We start from the raw sequence: 17,685 nt of genomic DNA on the forward strand, positions 1-17,685 counted from the left end.
GGTAGGGTTTGGATACATATTTACAGGAAATATGTCTTTCTTTCTTTATCGCGCGCGTACATTTTTGTGTATTGAACTGTATTGAACAGGGATAAATAGGGAAATCGCTGAAGGATCTTGATATTAAGTGCTGTAAGCAATTAAGTATTCTAAGTAATATGCGGGTTTTAAGCTTGCAAAACTACATAAACGTACAAGACTATAGCTAGTAACCTCAAAGTTTCATAGATCTATTTACCGCCAGTAACTTGAAAATTGTACTTATGGGTTCTGATTTATAGAAAAGAACCCGTGGATTGGTTCTGATTCATGCTTTTAGTACTTTTTATGCATAAATGATGGATCATTTTCAAGTTTAAGTAGCGAGCGAGCCCCATTGTGCCGACAAGAACATTTCAAATTTAGTTTTATATAATGATGAAGACACCTTACATGTGACATATCTAACTTGTTTAGCGGCATACGGAATTTCTTGTCTGTTCCCATTGAGCTGCCAACACCCTAAATATGCATAAACATACAAATACGGATTTGATTTATATGTCATGAATAGATTCTATAATTCCGTTGACCAATGTCGTGCCAACGTGAATTTCTGCAGACACCGATGGATGCAATCCCGATCCGTGTGTTGCAATCGCTACTTGTACCGACAATGCGGCTCCCATGACGGGTGCAGTCTGTACCTGTCCGCCAGGGTATCAGGGTGATGGTACAATTCTTGGGACCGGATGTACAGGTAGATTTCTGATGTTATTATGCTATCATACTAATGTACAAAGGAATGTGGTACCTTTCTTTTGTGTGCATATTACAAATACAAGAAAAAAAGTTGCGTGAAATTTGAAGAAACGAGTAGATTTCACAATGTATATTTTGACCTCGATGTCTCATAGATTTGTTCCAAGCCCTAAACTGTTCAACTTATACATGATGACCTTGTTCCTGTACTTCATTATGCTGAATGTGAACCACGAGCTATACATAATCTATTCTTATCGTGCTTGCTATATGCAAACGATGTCGTTATATTTACTGAATCAGAAAAAGGGTTGCGTTGCTCGCCATCTGTACAAAATAGAAACTCCAAGTTGATTTAAAGAAAAGTCAAGTTATCACTTTCAACAAATCCATCCGAGAAGCTTCCTGTGAGTGAAATAGATTGCAATCAATTCAGGTCAAACAGGTCTTATCTCAAACCGTGTGCAATAGTGAAATAAAAAGGCTGTTTAAAGAGGCCACACAAATTTCTTCACATTCACTTAGAACAAAAAAAATAAGTCTTCTCCTAACATCACAAAACCCACAATCGTGCTACCGATGTAGCTGCGCTCTAGGGCATCAAACAATTTGCATTGTGAGCACATTTACCTCTTTTCTACAGATATCGATGGATGCGATCCCAACCCGTGCGATGCCAATGCTGCCTGTGCAGACGTCCCAGCTCCTGGGACCGGTCAGGACTGTACGTGTAACACTGGGTATGAGGGAGATGGATACACATGTACAGGTAATAGAATGTCTTATTAAACATAATTGTGTGTGATTCTGTGTGTATGTTATTGTGTTTCTGTGTGTGTGTGTGTTATTGTGTGTGTGTTATTGTGTGTGTGCGTGTGTGTGTTATTGTGTGTGTGTGTGTTTGTGTGTGTGTTTGTGTGTAAAGAAAGAGTAATATGGGGGAACTGTAGACGGATCTTTATGATGTGTGTCTGTAGCTGTTGGAAATATAAAGAAATGATTGGTTTGTGAGTTCTTTGAAATTGTATAGATTTATCAAACGCTGGTAACTGGACAATTGTATTTATGCTTTCTGATTAATAAAACGACCATGCTTGTAGTATTTCTGGATGTTGTAGTATTTTTTAGTTTATGTGGCCAGCTATTTGCATCTTGCCCGCATTCGTTTTTTTTTTAAATTCTTTGTAGATACCGATGGGTGCGATCCCAACCCGTGCGATGCCAATGCTGTCTGTACAGACGTTGTAGCTCCTGGGACCGGTCAGGACTGTACGTGTAACGCTGGGTATGAGGGAGATGGATACACATGTACAGGTAATATAATTCTTTGTTATGTGTAATTGTGTGTGTTTTAGTCTGTATTGTTTGTGTGTGCAGTATATTTGTAAATGCTGAAGCAGTTTCAAGTTTATGTAGCGACCTATTTCAAACTTTCTCATATTTTCTTCTGCAGATATCGATGGATGCGATCCCAACCCGTGCGATGCCAATGCTGCCTGTACAGACGTTGCAGCTCCTGGGACCGGTCAGGACTGTTCTTGTAACACTGGGTATGAGGGAGATGGGTACACATGTACAGGTAATATAATTTTTTTATTGTGTGTGATTGTGTGCTTTTGTGTGTGTGTTTGTGAACAGAGATCAATTACGGATGTTACTGACAGACTGTAAATATTTTAATGCATTGGTGACTGCTCTGAAATTTGAAGAAACGATTAGATTTCACAATGCATATTTTGACCTCGATGTCTCATAGATTTGTTCCAAGCCCTAAACTGTTCAACTTATCCATGACGACCTTGTTCCTGTACTTCATTATGTCGAATGTGAACCACGAGCTATACATAATCTATTCTTATCGCGCTTGTTATATGCAAACGATGTCGTTATATTTACTAAATCAGAAAAGGGGTTGCGTTGCGCACCTTCTGCATATTAAGCGCCTTCTTTACAAAATAGAAACTGCAAGTTGATTTAAAGAAAACTTAAGTTATCACTTTCAACAAATCCATCCGAAAAGCTTCCTGTGTGTGAAGTAGATTGTAATTAATTCACGTCAAACACTTCTTGTCTCAAGCCGTGTGCAATAATGATATAAAAAGCTGTTTAAGGGGTCAATTTCTTCACATTCACTGAGAAAGAAAGAAAGAAAAAAATTATCGTGCGACCGTGCGACCGATGTGACCGCGCTCTAATGCATCAAACAATTCGCATTGTGAGCACATTTACCTCTTTTCTCCAGATATCGATGGATGCGATCCCAACCCGTGCGATGCCAATGCTGCCTGTGCAGACGTCCCAGCTCCTGGGACCGGTCAGGAGTGTACGTGTAACACTGGGTATTCGGGAGATGGGTACACTTGTACAGGTAATAGAATGTCTTATTACGCCTAATTGTTGTAACTGACGATTGTGTTTCTCTCTCTCTCTCTCTGTGTAAGTGTGTGTGTGTGTGTGTGTGTGTGTGTGTGCATGCGTGTGTGTTGGTTGGTTTGTGAGTTCTTTGAAATTTTATAGATTCATCCGACGCTGGTAAATGGACAATTGTATTTATGCTTTCTGATTGTTAAAACGCCCATTCTTGTAGTATTTCTAGATGTTGTAGTATTTTCTAGTTCATGTGGCCAGCTATTTACATCTTGCCCGCATTCGTTTTTTTAAAATTCTTTGTAGATACCGATGGGTGCGATCCCAACCCGTGCGATGCCAATGCTGTCTGTACAGACGTTGTAGCTCCTGGGACCGGTCAGGACTGTTCGTGTAACGCTGGGTATGAGGGCGATGGATACACATGTACAGGTAATATAATTCTTTGTTATGTGTAATTACCTCCATGAAATGTCATGGAATGGAGGTTATATTTTCTGTTATGTGTCTGTCTGTGTAGATGATTACTCAAGAACGGCTGGATGGATTGGTTTCATACTTGTTGTGTTGGTGGGGTGTGATCAAAGCTCGAATCGATGAGATCTTGGGAGCCGTATCTGTCGTTATAATTGATGTAATAATATCAGAAATCACCCCTATATTTGAGATATATTGGTACAGACATCGTGCTTTATGTGTTTGTTAATGGGCTTAGCTGCAAGCAGATAGTGAGGTGACAGCTGTTTGAGGAACCCCCAGTAGTTTTATTTATGTCTGCTTAGGACTGTTTGAGATATTTGTAACAGTTGGCACAGTAGTTACCTCCGTGAAATGTCATGGAGGTTATATTTTCTGTTATGTGTCTCTGTCTGTGTACAAGATTACTCAAGAATGGCTGGATGGATTGGTTTCATACTTGTTCTGTTGGTGGGCTGTGATGCTCGAATCGATGTGATTTTGGGCGCCGTATCTGTCGTTATAATCGATGTAATAATATCAGAAATCCCCCCTATATCTGCGATATATTGGAACAGGCATCGTGCTTTAAGTGTTTGTTAATGGGCTCCAAGCAGATAGTGGGGTGATTTGTATGACAGCTGTTTGGGGAACCCCGAGTTTCTTTAATATGATAATTAGTTTTATTTATGTCTGCTTAGGATATCATGGAGATGTGAAGCGTAAGTATAATTGTAAGAAGTTGAGGTACATTTAACGGTAATGCTTAACAGGTATGGATGTCTCACATACTGTACTGCTGATTTGAGTGACATGGTGATTAAAATGCCATTAGGTCCTCTCATCTTAGATGGGTTGGGTGTCAGAAGTTTTATGGGCGATACAGATGTTCTGATTTCGTTACGATAAAGGACAGTTGTTAGTTGTCTCTTTCGTAGCCAATGGTACTTGTTTTTTAGCAGACGGGGTTGGCGCCAAGTATTCATCTTACAGTTGATGTAGGGCTATCAGAGGAAAGTGTGCATCTCATTTTTGTACCGTGTGAACAGCTGATGTTATGACATATTGGTGGAAAATCAAATCACAATCTGACTAAAGTTGGCCACATCCCTTCTTCTTTCTGAGTTTCCCAACTTCCTCCCACCACACCGCTCTGAGGCACATAGTCGAACCTCAATAATGTTGACAACCTTAGACAGTTTAAATGCCAAACATCAAGCTTAAGGAACACCACGTTACCATATGCCGTCGACCTCTTAAACGTACATTACACAATTAAGTGTCACATTTTAATAATTACTAATCAGATGGACATCCTCTGTGTCATTAAATAAATACACCACTACTTTCCCATAACATTTATAACCATTACTCTCAAATACAACCGAAAAAACATACATACCATCCACAAAAAAGCAATAAATATTTCATGGAGGTATGAGGTCCCCGAACTCTAGTTGTGTGTGTTTTAGTCTGTATTGTTTGTGTGTGCAGTATATTTGTAAATGCTGAAGCAGTTTCAAGTTTATGTAGCGACCTATTTCAATCTTTCTCATATTTTCTTCTGCAGATATCGATGGATGCGATCCCAACCCGTGCGACGCCAATGCTGCCTGTACAGACGTCGCAGCTCCTGGGACCGGTCAGGACTGTTCTTGTAACACTGGGTATGAGGGAGATGGGTACACATGTACAGGTAATATAATTTTTTTATTGTGTGTGGTCGTGTGCTTTTGTGTGTGTGTTTGTGAACAGAGATCAATTACGGATGTTACTGACAGACTGTAAATATTTTAATGCATTGGTGAAAAACTGTTCTGAAATTTGAAGAAACGATTAGATTTCACAATGCATATTTTGACCTCGATGTCTCATAGATTTGTTCCAAGCCCTAAACTGTTCAACTTATCCATGACGACCTTGTTCCTGTACTTCATTATGCCGAATGTGAACCACGAGCTATACATAATCTATTCTTATCGTGCTTGCTATATGCAAACGATGTCGTTATATTTACTAAATCAAAAAAGGGGTTGCGTTGCGCACCTTCTGCATATTAAGCGCCTTCTTTACAAAATAGAAACTGCAAGTTGATTTAAAGAAAACTTAAGTTATCACTTTCAACAAATCCATCCGAAAAGCTTCCTGTGTGTGAAGTAGATTGTAATTAAATCACGTCAAACACTTCTTGTCTCAAGCCGTGTGCAATAATGATATAAAAAGCTGTTTAAGGGGTCAAATTTCTTCACATTCACTGAGAAAGAAAGAAAGAAAAAAATTATCGTGCGACCGATGTGACCGCTTTAAGGCATCAAACAATTCGCATTGTGAGCATATTTACCTCTTTCCTACAGATATCGATGGATGCGATCCCAACCCGTGCGATGCCAATGCTGCCTGTGCAGACGTTGCAGCTCCTGGGACCGGTCAGGACTGTACGTGTAACACTGGGTATTCGGGAGATGGGTACACATGTACAGGTAATAGAATGTCTTATTCCGCCTAATTGTTGTAACTGACGATTGTGTTTCTCTGTGTGTGTGTGTGTGTGTGTAAGTGTGTGTGTGTGCGTGCATGCGTGTGTGTTAGTTGGTTTGTGAGTTCTTTGAAATTTTATAGATTCATCCGACGCTGGTAAATGGACAATTGTATTTATGCTTTCTGATTGTTAAAACGCCCATGCTTGTAGTATTTCTAGATGTTGTAGTATTTTCTTGTTCATGTGGCCAGCTATTTGCATCTTGCCCGCATTCTTTTTTTTTTAATTCTTTGTAGATACCGATGGGTGCGATCCCAACCCGTGCGATGCCAATGCTGTCTGTACAGACGTTGTAGCTCCTGGGACCGGTCAGGACTGTTCGTGTAACGCTGGGTATGAGGGCGATGGATACACATGTACAGGTAATATAATTCTTTGTTATGTGTAATTGTGTGTGTTTTAGTCTGTATTGTTTGTGTGTGCAGTATATTTGTAAATGCTGAAGCAGTTTCAAGTTTATGTAGCGACCTATTTTAATCTTTCTCATATTTTCTTCTGCAGATATCGATGGATGTGATCCCAACCCGTGCGATGCCAATGCTGCATGTGCAGACGTCGCAGCTCCTGGGACCGGTCAGGACTGTTCTTGTAACACTGGGTATGAGGGAGATGGGTACACCTGTACAGGTAATACAATTTTTTTATTGTGTGTGGTTGTGTGCTTTTGTGTGTCTGTTTGTGAACAGAGATCAATTACGGATGTTACTGACAGACTGTAAATATTTTTAATGCATTGGTAACTGTTCTGAAATTTGAAGAAACGATTAGATTTCACAATGCATATTTTGACCTCGATGTCTCATAGATTTGTTCCAAGCCCTAAACTGTTCAACTTATCCATGACGACCTTGTTCCTGTACTTCATTATGCTGAATGTGAACCACGAGCTATACATAATCTATTCTTATCGTGCTTACTATATGCAAACGATGTCGGTATATTTACTAAATCAGAAAAGGGGTTGCGTTGCGCACCTTCTGCATATTTAGCGCCTTCTTTACAAAATAGAAACTCCAAGTTGATTTAAAGAAAACTTAAGTTATCACTTTCAACAAATCCATCCGAGAAGCTTCCTGTGTGTGAAGTAGATTGTAATTAATTCACGTCAAACACTTCTTGTCTCAAGCCGTGTGCAATAATGATATAAAAAGCTGTTTTATAAGGGGGTCACCCAAATTTCTTCACATTCACTGAGAAAGAAAGAAAAAAAATTATCGTGCGACCGATGTAACCGCTTTAAGGCATCAAACAATTCGCATTGTGAGCACATTTACCTCTTTCCTACAGATATCGATGGATGCGATCCCAACCCGTGCGATGCCAATGCTGCCTGTGCAGACGTCCCAGCTCCTGGGACCGGTCAGGACTGTACGTGTAACACTGGGTATTCGGGAGATGGGTACACATGTACAGGTAATAGAATGTCTTATTCCGCCTAATTGTTGTAACTGACTATTGTGTTTCTCTCTCTCTCTCTGTGTGTGTGTGTGTGTGTAAGTGTGTGTGTGTGCGTGCATGCGTGTGTGTTAGTTGGTTTGTGAGTTCTTTGAAATTTTATAGATTCATCCGACGCTGGTAAATGGATAATTGTATTTATGCTTTCTGATTGTTAAAACGCCCATGCTTGTAGTATTTCTAGATGTTGTAGTATTTTCTAGTTTATTTGGACAGCTATTTACATCTTGCCCGCATTCGTTCTTTTTAAATTCTTTTGTAGATACCGATGGGTGCGATCCCAACCCGTGCGATGCCAATGCTGCCTGTGCAGACGTTGCAGCTCCTGGGACCGGTCAGGACTGTACGTGTAACGCTGGGTATGAAGGAGATGGGTACACGTGTACAGGTAATAATAATTCTTTGTTATGTGTAATTGTGTGTATTTCAGTCTGTATTGTTTGTGTGTGCAGTATATTTGTAAATGCTGAAGCAGTTTCAAGTTTATGTAGCGACCTATTTCAATCTTGTCCATATTTTCTTCTGCAGATATCGATGGATGTGATGGCGACCCGTGCGATGCCAATGCTGCCTGTACAGACGTCTCAGCTCCTGGGACCGGTCAAGACTGTACGTGTAACGCTGGGTATGAGGGAGATGGATACACATGTACAGGTAATATAATAATAATTATTATCTTTGATTGCGTGTAGTTCCATGCTTGCTATCTTTGTTATATGGTTAATGTAGTTTTTCTTATTTTTGTGGGAAGCTATCTATTTCCATAGTGCCCATGTTTTCTACAGATATCGATGGTTGCGATCCCAACCCGTGCGATGCCAATGCTGCATGTGCAGACGTCGCAGCTCCTGGGACCGGTCAGGACTGTACGTGTAACGCTGGGTATGAGGGAGATGGATATACATGTACAGGTAATATAATTCTTTATCATATGTTATTGTGTAAGTGTGTTTGTGCTTGTGAGAGGAGATTAATTTGAGAAGCTGTTGACGAATTATTATATTGTTTTTCTGTTGGTTACATATTAAAGAAGCGATCAGATATTGACATCAACGTTTTAAAGATTCATTTATAGTACAGGTAAGTGGTCAAGTGTAGTTATGGGTTCTTAAAGATAAAACAGCCAACTTAGGGATATTTTTTATAAGTGTTTATTTTGCGACCTACTTGCTTCTTGCCCACTTTTACGTTATTTTCTGTAGACATCGATGGATGCGATCCCAACCCGTGCGATGCCAATGCTGCCTGTACAGACGTCGCAGCTCCTGGGACCGGTCAGGACTGTTCGTGTAACACTGGCTATGAGGGAGATGGGTACACATGTACAGGTAATATTATTCTTTATTTTGTGTTATATTGCGTTTGATTGCGTGTGTGTCTGGATCGAGATTAATGAGGGAAGCTATTGACGAAACTTTATGATGTCCATTGTAAGAATAACTTTATTGCGCAACAATTGTAACAGTTACAATGTATGGCAATGTGAACAACTATATACTAATACAAATAACTAACAACTAATGTAATATAATATAACAGTATAAGCAATCTAGTGAGTATCATAAAGCATTATCTCGTTTTTGCAATGAGTTGTAAATGAATTGGCCAACGTAGGCAGATATATGAACAGGACATGATAATATCAAATGGAATACCTCTGACCTAACATGTGGCAGCACAATTTCGGACTTACATACAATATTTTGAAATAACTTTTGACGGTCTTCTTCATAAGTCGGACAATCCATTACAAAATGAAATTCATTTTCTATGTCATTATGGCATGTGGGACAAAGTCTCTCATTGGCTGGTATGTTGTAGTGTCGGCCCTTTTCAATTTGTAAGGTGTGTGAACTAATCCTTAGTCTCGTTAGGTCATTTCTAAACAATTTGTTTTGAACGGATGAAAGATATGTTTCGAAACAGAATTCTTTTTTGATTTTACAATAAGTACTGAGTTTGTTAAAACTTCTTAATTCTTGTCTCCAACCAGAGAGAAACGTGTCTTGCAGACGGTTCTTAAATATATTTCCAAAACGGTTGGCATTAACAGCAGGATTAAGCCAAACATTTTGGAAACCATGTCTACTTAACATATCTTGCACATACACAGCCCAGTCTTTTTGTAGCTCAACAGAAGTATTATATGCTTTCTTTACAAGTCTGTCATTTGGGAGATTATGTAACCTAAGCCAGTATTTTATCATCTGTGTCTGTGAATCAATATAAAGTGGGAAAACCCCTAGCTCACCCCTGAGCGCGGCGTTGACAGAGCTTTTGGGTACGCCGAGTGAAATTTTGCAATAATTCAAAAGCACAAATTCCAAATAAGAAATTTCATATGATATTTTTGGTTGCTCAAAAGTTATGTCCTGGTCTCTTAGTGTGTTTGATTGATACATAATGTTCAATTTGTCGCTGTATTTTTGAAACCGGACAAGGACAGGGCGAGTAGTGGAAGGGTCTTTTTTGCCAACACGAGAGGCTCTAAGGATATGAATTTCTGATCCCAGTAACGTACTGATAATCCTATTTATTGATTATCTGGTATTTTCATTTTCATATTCTTTTATCCCATAGAAAATAAGGTCTCTTCCTTGTACAGTTGTTCCAAGGACTTCGCCACAATAAAGTAAAATCGGTTTTATGCAACTGTTGAATAATTCAAGAGCGAGCGGGATGGATAAATGTTTGCAATATATAAAACTATTAGATTGTTAGCTCATAGTGCACTTTCAGATTATCACACGCTGTTTACTGGAAAATGTATCCATCGGTTCTGCTTAATAAAATACCCATGTTTGGAATGTATTTGTGAACGTTTGAGTATTTTCTAGTTTATGTAGCAAACCATTTTCTGCAGATATCGATGGGTGCGATCCCAACCCGTGCGATGCCAATGCTGCCTGTGCAGACGTTGCAGCTCCTGGGACCGGTCAGGAATGCACGTGTAACGCTGGGTATGAGGGAAATGGATACATTTGTACAGGTAATGGTTTTCTTTATTATGTGTGACTGTGTGATTGTGTGTGAGTATGTGTGTGTGTATGTATGTGTGTGTGTGTGTGTCTCCGTTGTTTATGTGCGTGTATGTGTGTGAACAGAGATCAATTAGGGATGTTGCTGACAGATTTGAATGATTATCAATGCATTGGTAAGTTTTTAATGATATGAAGAAACGATTAGATTTTATTATTTAGATTTTACCTGAAAGTATCAAATAGTTACTTAGCACTGGCAACTTGACAATTGTACTTCTTGGATCTGAATAATAATACGTTCGTGCTGGCAGTTTTTCTATCAATTTCGGATAATTGACTAGTTGATGCATCAAACTATTCCCATCGTGACCAGAGTTAACTGTTTTCTACAGATATCGATGGTTGCGATCCCAACCCGTGCGATGCCAATGCTGCCTGTGCAGACGTCGCAGCTCCTGGGACCGGTCAAGACTGTTCATGTAACGCTGGGTATGAGGGAGATGGTTACACATGTACAGGTAATAATATTCTTTATTATGTGTTATTGTGTAAGTGTTTTTGTGCTTGTGAGAGGAGATTAATTTGAGAAGCTGTTGACGAATCATTATATTGTTTTCTGTTGGTTAGATAAAGAAGCGATTAGATGTTGCAATCAATGTTTCAAACAAAAAATTCATTTAGTACAGGTAAGTGGTCAAGTGTAGCTATAGGTACTTTATGATAAAACGGCCAAATTTGGGATATTTGCTATGAGTAGTGTTTAATTTACGACCTTTTTGCAACTTTTTTTTTACCCACATTTACCTTTTTTCTGCAGATATCGATGGATGCGATCCCAACCCGTGCGATGCCAATGCTGCCTGTGCAGACGTTCCAGCTCCTGGGACCGGTCAGGACTGCACGTGTAACACTGGGTATGAGGGAGATGGATACACATGTACAGGTATTATTATAATTCTATTTATCATCTGTTAATGTGCGTGTATGTACATGTGTGTGTGTGTGTGGTGGGGTGAAGAGACAACTGTACAATTTTAGTTATGGGTTCTCAATGATAAATCGCCAATATGCTTGTGTTATTATATCATGAATGTTGCAGTATTTTCTAGTATAGCGAGCTATCATACGTTTCAACGTCTTTTTCTCTGCAGATACCGATGGATGCGATCCCAACCCGTGCGATGCCAATGCTGCCTGTACAGACGTTCCAGCTCCTGGGACCGGCCAGGACTGTTCATGTAATGCTGGGTATGAGGGAGATGGATACACATGTACAGGTAATGTAATTTTTTTGTACTATACGTGATTTTGTTATTTGTGTGTGTGTGTGTGTGTTTGTGTTTGTGACCAAAGACCAATCAGTGAAGCAAAGACTAGATTTTGACCTCAATGTTTCATATAGTTAATTAGCGCTTTTTATTTGATAATAACTTCAAACTTCATAAATCCACCAAGCGAGCGAAGCGAACTCGGTGGTTTCATTCGGTGGTTATAGCAAAGGACCAGGCGTTATGACACCATATACACCTCGAGGTGGGTCATTAACCCTATTATCATATAGCCTACCCAAACTGACCCATTTAAGTGACAAATTCCTTTATAAAACATACAGCTTTTATTCAGCACATTGAATAAATTTGAACAGTGAATTTCAACAACATAAAACTTGTACGTGAAATGTCTTTCAGTTCCAAGGCTTCAAATAATATAACAAAGTCGATTCATTATGTTACAAACGGTTGCACGCTCCGTATTTCTCCACTCGCCCATTCTCCAGTTTGTCGAGTTCGTTCGTATCAGGCGGTAAATCTCTGCCGGCTTTCCTGCGGCATTCCGGGATCCCTGTGCTTCACAGCTCTTGAGAATCTCGTTCACAACGAACTCAGACACGTCTTCCCCGAAGAAAGGTATCATTTTGGTCCTCCAGCGCCATGACCGCTACTGGGGTTCCAAAATGGCGGACCGATAACACCATTGTCGTCTGCGGACCGTTTAATTTGAAAGGGCGGGGGGTGCAAATAATTCTATTTTCAATTTTCAGTTTAAATTGTACATGACTTGAAATTGGATTTATTGTTTTAAATATTATAGGTAACTTAATGTTGTTTTAAGTCGGAAAATGTTTTCCTTGAACAAAGAAATACGCACTACTTATGATAATAGAGGGAGCCATCCCCCCTGCCATGCCTGTACTTATTCCCCTATCTTGGCAGATGGGCAGATTCCTGGATATCTCATTCTGATTGGCTAGCGTCCTGTTTGTCTGTCCTTCTGATTGGTTGAAACTCTCAAAAGTCATTAATGCACATGTGCATTAATGAAAACGATTAATGCACGGCAGCTGTTGATGATTTTCTATCTGTTACGGCGTCATAAACAGCATGAAAAGGGGCCTTCTGATTGGTCCACTTCCTCTGGGTATATGATAATTGTAGTTAATGGTTCTTAATAATGAAACGGCATTGTTTGCTTTATATTTCTATGAATTTGGGGGAATTGTCTAGCATTTCTAGCGACCTATTTCTATAGTACACACATTTACCTTCAGGTTTTTTTCTCCAGATATCGATGGCTGCGATCCCAACCCGTGCGATGCCAATGCTGCCTGTACAGACGTCGCAGCGCCCGGGACCGGTCAGGACTGTACGTGTAATACTGGGTATTCGGGAGATGGATACACATGTACAGGTATTTTAATTTTTCATTATTTTTGATTGTGTAATTCATAGTCTATATTCTTGAATACAATTTGTACATTTCCTTTCCAAGAGCCTACGTATTTGATTTATACATAAGGAATATCTTCAGTAATCCAGTTGACCGATATCACGTCAACGTAAATTTCTGCAGACACTGATGGATGCAATCCCGATCCGTGTGTTGGAATCGCTACTTGTACCGACAACGTGGCTCCCATGACGGGTGCAGTCTGTACCTGTCCGCCAGGGTATCACGGTGATGGTAAAGTTCATGGGACCGGATGCACAGGTATGCTTAATGATGCTGACAATGTATAAATACTTGTAGCTATTCTTTACTGAGTAAACATTGAAACGATAAGGAAAAAGTGGCACTAACGTATATCAACAGTGCCACTTAATGTTTTGTTAAACCTTTGTGTCAACTCGTGGTACATTGTGATGAAAGTAATTATTGTTCTTGAATCTTTACAGACATCCATGGTTGCGATCCGAATCCGTGTCATATCCTCGCTACCTGCGAAGATGTTCCTGCTCCGGGGACCGGTGCAGTTTGTACCTGCTCGTCTGGATATGAGGGCGATGGAACAATGGGTGGTACCGGGTGCACAGGTAAAATTGACCTTCTTCTCTCATGTGGAGTCAGTGTGTGTTTTCGGATTTTTGTAATTTGTAGAACTCAAGAACCTCTTGATGGATTAGGATAACTTTTAGTATATAGGTAGGTGTCAGGGAGACGATGGTCAAGGTGGTTTTTAGCCCCCTAGTATGTGACCTTGGTACTGTAGCAGAACTTCCATTTTTCAATCTTATTACCTGGACATGATATGGTCTTAATTTCTTGGTAGCATGTGTTGTAAGAAATAGGCGACTTATGTTTCGGACCCCTTGCAGCCTGCTCTGGAACTGCCAGGTGCATTTTTGTTTAAAAATTTTGCAAGGAGTGTAACAGAACATAGGAACGGCGGATTTTCAAGATGTTGATATTTAGGATGCAAGTATGTTTGGAAGATATGTACCTCATAAAGTGCACATTATGCAAATTAGGACCTAAATTGCATATCTAATGTGGAAAATCTCTATATACAGTGTTTTACAATACATAACTCAAATACCTGTAACATAATCAAGTTTGTGGCAGGTGCAAGATTACAAAGTATGCAAATAAGTCCCTAATTTGCACAATTGATTAATTTTTTTGTAGCAAATGATTGGATTGCTAACATTGTGGCCTGTGGAAGTTAGTTACAGGTGTACACAAGAATATGCAAATCTCAAAGTAATTTGCATATCAGAATTTTTCATGAAGGCATGAGGGTTTTTTAAGAAGCCATGACGATTTTCTTATTGTGTAGATTCCGGTCCCTGCAATGCCAACGTTTATGAGTTGCGTCTAACTAGATTGTATGTTTTCTTGTTCCTGCATCTTTGGGTGTGAAGGCGACGAATACACAAGTGAAGAATGCTGGTAATAAATCAATGAAAAAGTCAAAATTGCAGTATTTAGTATGAATATTGAAGCAGTGTTTTATGCTGTGATATATCTAACGACGTTTGCGTCTTTTTCATTCCAGAAATCGATGGATGTGATGGCGACCCGTGCGATCCCAATGCTGCCTGTGCAGACGTCGCAGCTCCTGGGACCGGTCAGGTCTGTACGTGTAACGCTGGGTATGAGGGAGATGGATACACCTGTACAGGTAACATTTGTTTTATGGTGAGTAGATTTATTTACCACTAGACAAAGTGTACTTATGGTAATATACATGTACATGTAATATACATGTATTTCTTTCTTTAAGTGTTTGTGTGTGCATGTGTGTGTGCGTGTGTGTGTGCGTTGTATATGTCTGCGTGTGTGTGTGTCAGGGAAGTTGTTGCTTGGAGTTTATTCCGTTAACAAGTTGGTTTATGAAGAAACGGTTACATTGTAACCCCAAAGTTTCAATTAATATATTTAGCACTTTAGGGAAGGTTTAGCAATGGTAACTTGGCATTATAGTTATAGGGTCCCGGTACTTAATATAAATAGATTAATAAAATGGCCGTGCTTACGCTATTTTCATATGAATGATCATTTCCTACTTTGTGGAATGGCATATTTCACGGTCCTCGCATTTAATTTTTTTCCCAGATATTGACGTGATGTGCTTGGCTGACCCTGTGGCGATGCCGAATGTCTGCGCTGTACAGCACGTGTCCAGCTTCGCTGGAGACCGGAGCAGGTAATGCATCGTGTAATGTCTGGGTATGAGGGAGTATGGATACACATGTACAGGTAACAAAAATCTTTATCATGTGTGACTGCTTACTCATATATAGGTGTGTGTGTGTTGGGGTGTGAACAGAGATTAATAAGGGAAGCTGCTGACAGGTTCTTATGTTAATTGAGAAGTAACAATTAGAGTGTGGCCTCAAAGTTTCATAGACTAGAATAGCACTGGTAATTTGACAGTTGTTTTGTGTTTTATTGATTAAACGACCATAATTTTAGTATGTTTAGTGAACATTGGAATATTTCTACCTCATGTAGTGAGCCATTTTACAGTGCCCATGCCTTTATTTCTTCAGATATCGATGGATGTACTGGCGACCCGTGCGATGCCAATGCTGCCTGTACAGACGTTCCCGCTCCTGGGACCGGTCAGGACTGTTCATGTAATGCTGGGTATGAGGGAGATGGATACACATGTACAGGTAATATATATTATTCTTCGGTGTAATTGTTTGTGTGAACAGAAATTGATTACAGAAGTCATTGACTGATCATTATCAATGAATTCTAGTGTGTTGGTAACTATTTGGTATATGACGAAACTATTAGATTGTGACCTCATTGTTTCATAGACTTCAGTGATAAAGTGCTGGTAACTGGACGGTTTTAATTATGGGTTTTGATAAATAAAACGCCCGTTTTAATGAATGCTGAAATAGGTATAGGTTCAGACTAAAAGATAGGCCATGCGCGCGGTATTCTTCTATAAATGTTGGAGCCATGTGTATTTTCTATTTTGTGTAACGACATACTAGTATTTCACGGTCTCCACATTCAATTTTTTTCCACAGATATCGATGGATGTGCTGGCGACCCGTGCGATGCCAATGCTGCCTGTACAGACGTTCCAGCTCCTGGGACCGGTCAGGACTGTTCGTGTAATGCTGGGTATGAAGGAGATGGATACACATGTACAGGTAATTATATTTCAGCAATACCACAAGTATTGTAAAATAAATAGTCAAACTTGTATTAGCTGCCACATTCGCATAGCGATCACCTGTCTATTATCGTCATTTTTTGTCGGTCACTTCGATGTTTCCCATTGACCTAAGCATCAAGAAGTAGTCTTTATCGACCACTTGTCCAACACGGCCACGGCTACATGCTTTCTGGTCCTTTAGATATAGAACCAATGCATATCTTTACCATACGGCGGCCGTTTGCCACCTGGCGCCGAGTTTAAAACCGTATTTTGCGAGGATTAGGAGTTCACGACAGGTTCATTTTGGCGGTAGTGAATTATAAGGTACGAATGCCTTGAACGTTACTGTGCAAGTCTTTGTCGGCTAATTTACCAACATTGCGCATGGCAATATCAACCATTTTTTGGAAATTTGACTTTGGCAGGGTCAGTTTGAATTTGGCCACCTGTCTATAGTGACCACATTTCTCCAGCAAATTCAGTGGCCGCAAAGCACAGGTCTGAATGTATGACGAAACCATTAGATTTTGGTCTTTTAGCTTCAGAGATTACTTTAGCAGGGGTAACGTGACAATTCTAGTTTTATGTTCGTGGTAGTAAAACACCCACACTTAACATAATTCTTTACAATGTCTGATTGTGGGTAGTTGTTTGTGTGTGTTTACGTGAACAGAATTACTACAAATTGATTGAACAATACATTGACAGATCATTATCAATGAATTTTAGGGTCTTGGTAACTATTTGTTATATGAAGAAACTATTAGATTGTGATCTCATTGTTTCATAGACTTCAGTGATAAAGTGCTGGTACCTGGACAAGTTTAGTGATGGGTTTTGATGAAATAGTTATAGATTCTGTCTAAAGATAGCCAATGCTTGCAGTATTCTTCTATGGCTTTTGGAGTACATGACGATTGTGTATTTTCTTTTTTGTGTAACGACATATTTCACGGTCTCCACATTTAATTTTTTTCACAGATATCGATGGATGTGCTGGCGACCCGTGCGATGCCAATGCTGCCTGTACGGACGTACCAGCTCCTGGGACCGGTCAGGAATGCTCTTGTAACGCTGGGTATGAGGGAGATGGATACACATGTACAGGTAATGTAATTACCTTTGCCAGAATGGCTAAGGTTATGTTTTGGGCTTGTGAGTCTGTGTGTCTGTCTGTCTGTCTGTCTGTCTGTCTGTTAACAGCATAACTCAAGAAGTCTTGGATGGATCCCGATAATATTTGGTAG

General features: G+C 39.7%; 1 protein-coding gene and 2 long non-coding RNA genes across 3 annotated transcripts in view; all 3 read left to right on the forward strand.

The window, feature by feature from the left end:
• Nucleotides 1-17,685, forward strand: part of LOC118420591 (zonadhesin-like) — a 266,452-nt gene that overhangs the window by 224,747 nt on the left and 24,020 nt on the right. Inside the window, exons 37-40 of the mRNA XM_035827423.1 lie at nt 5,135-5,260; nt 6,340-6,465; nt 7,821-7,946; nt 16,305-16,430. Coding sequence (XP_035683316.1) covers nt 5,135-5,260; nt 6,340-6,465; nt 7,821-7,946; nt 16,305-16,430 — 504 coding nt within the window. The remainder of the gene's footprint in view (nt 1-5,134; nt 5,261-6,339; nt 6,466-7,820; nt 7,947-16,304; nt 16,431-17,685) is intronic.
• Nucleotides 8,158-8,773, forward strand: LOC118420597. The gene is made up of 3 exons (XR_004831772.1): nt 8,158-8,212; nt 8,344-8,469; nt 8,761-8,773. It is a non-coding gene; the product is annotated as an uncharacterized LOC118420597 (long non-coding RNA).
• Nucleotides 17,488-17,685, forward strand: part of LOC118420596 — a 2,821-nt gene continuing 2,623 nt past the window's right edge. The window contains exon 1 of the long non-coding RNA XR_004831771.1: nt 17,488-17,545. This is a non-coding gene — a long non-coding RNA (uncharacterized LOC118420596). The remainder of the gene's footprint in view (nt 17,546-17,685) is intronic.

This window comes from Branchiostoma floridae, chromosome 8 (genome assembly GCF_000003815.2).
Source record: "Branchiostoma floridae strain S238N-H82 chromosome 8, Bfl_VNyyK, whole genome shotgun sequence".
NCBI lineage: Eukaryota > Metazoa > Chordata > Leptocardii > Amphioxiformes > Branchiostomatidae > Branchiostoma > Branchiostoma floridae.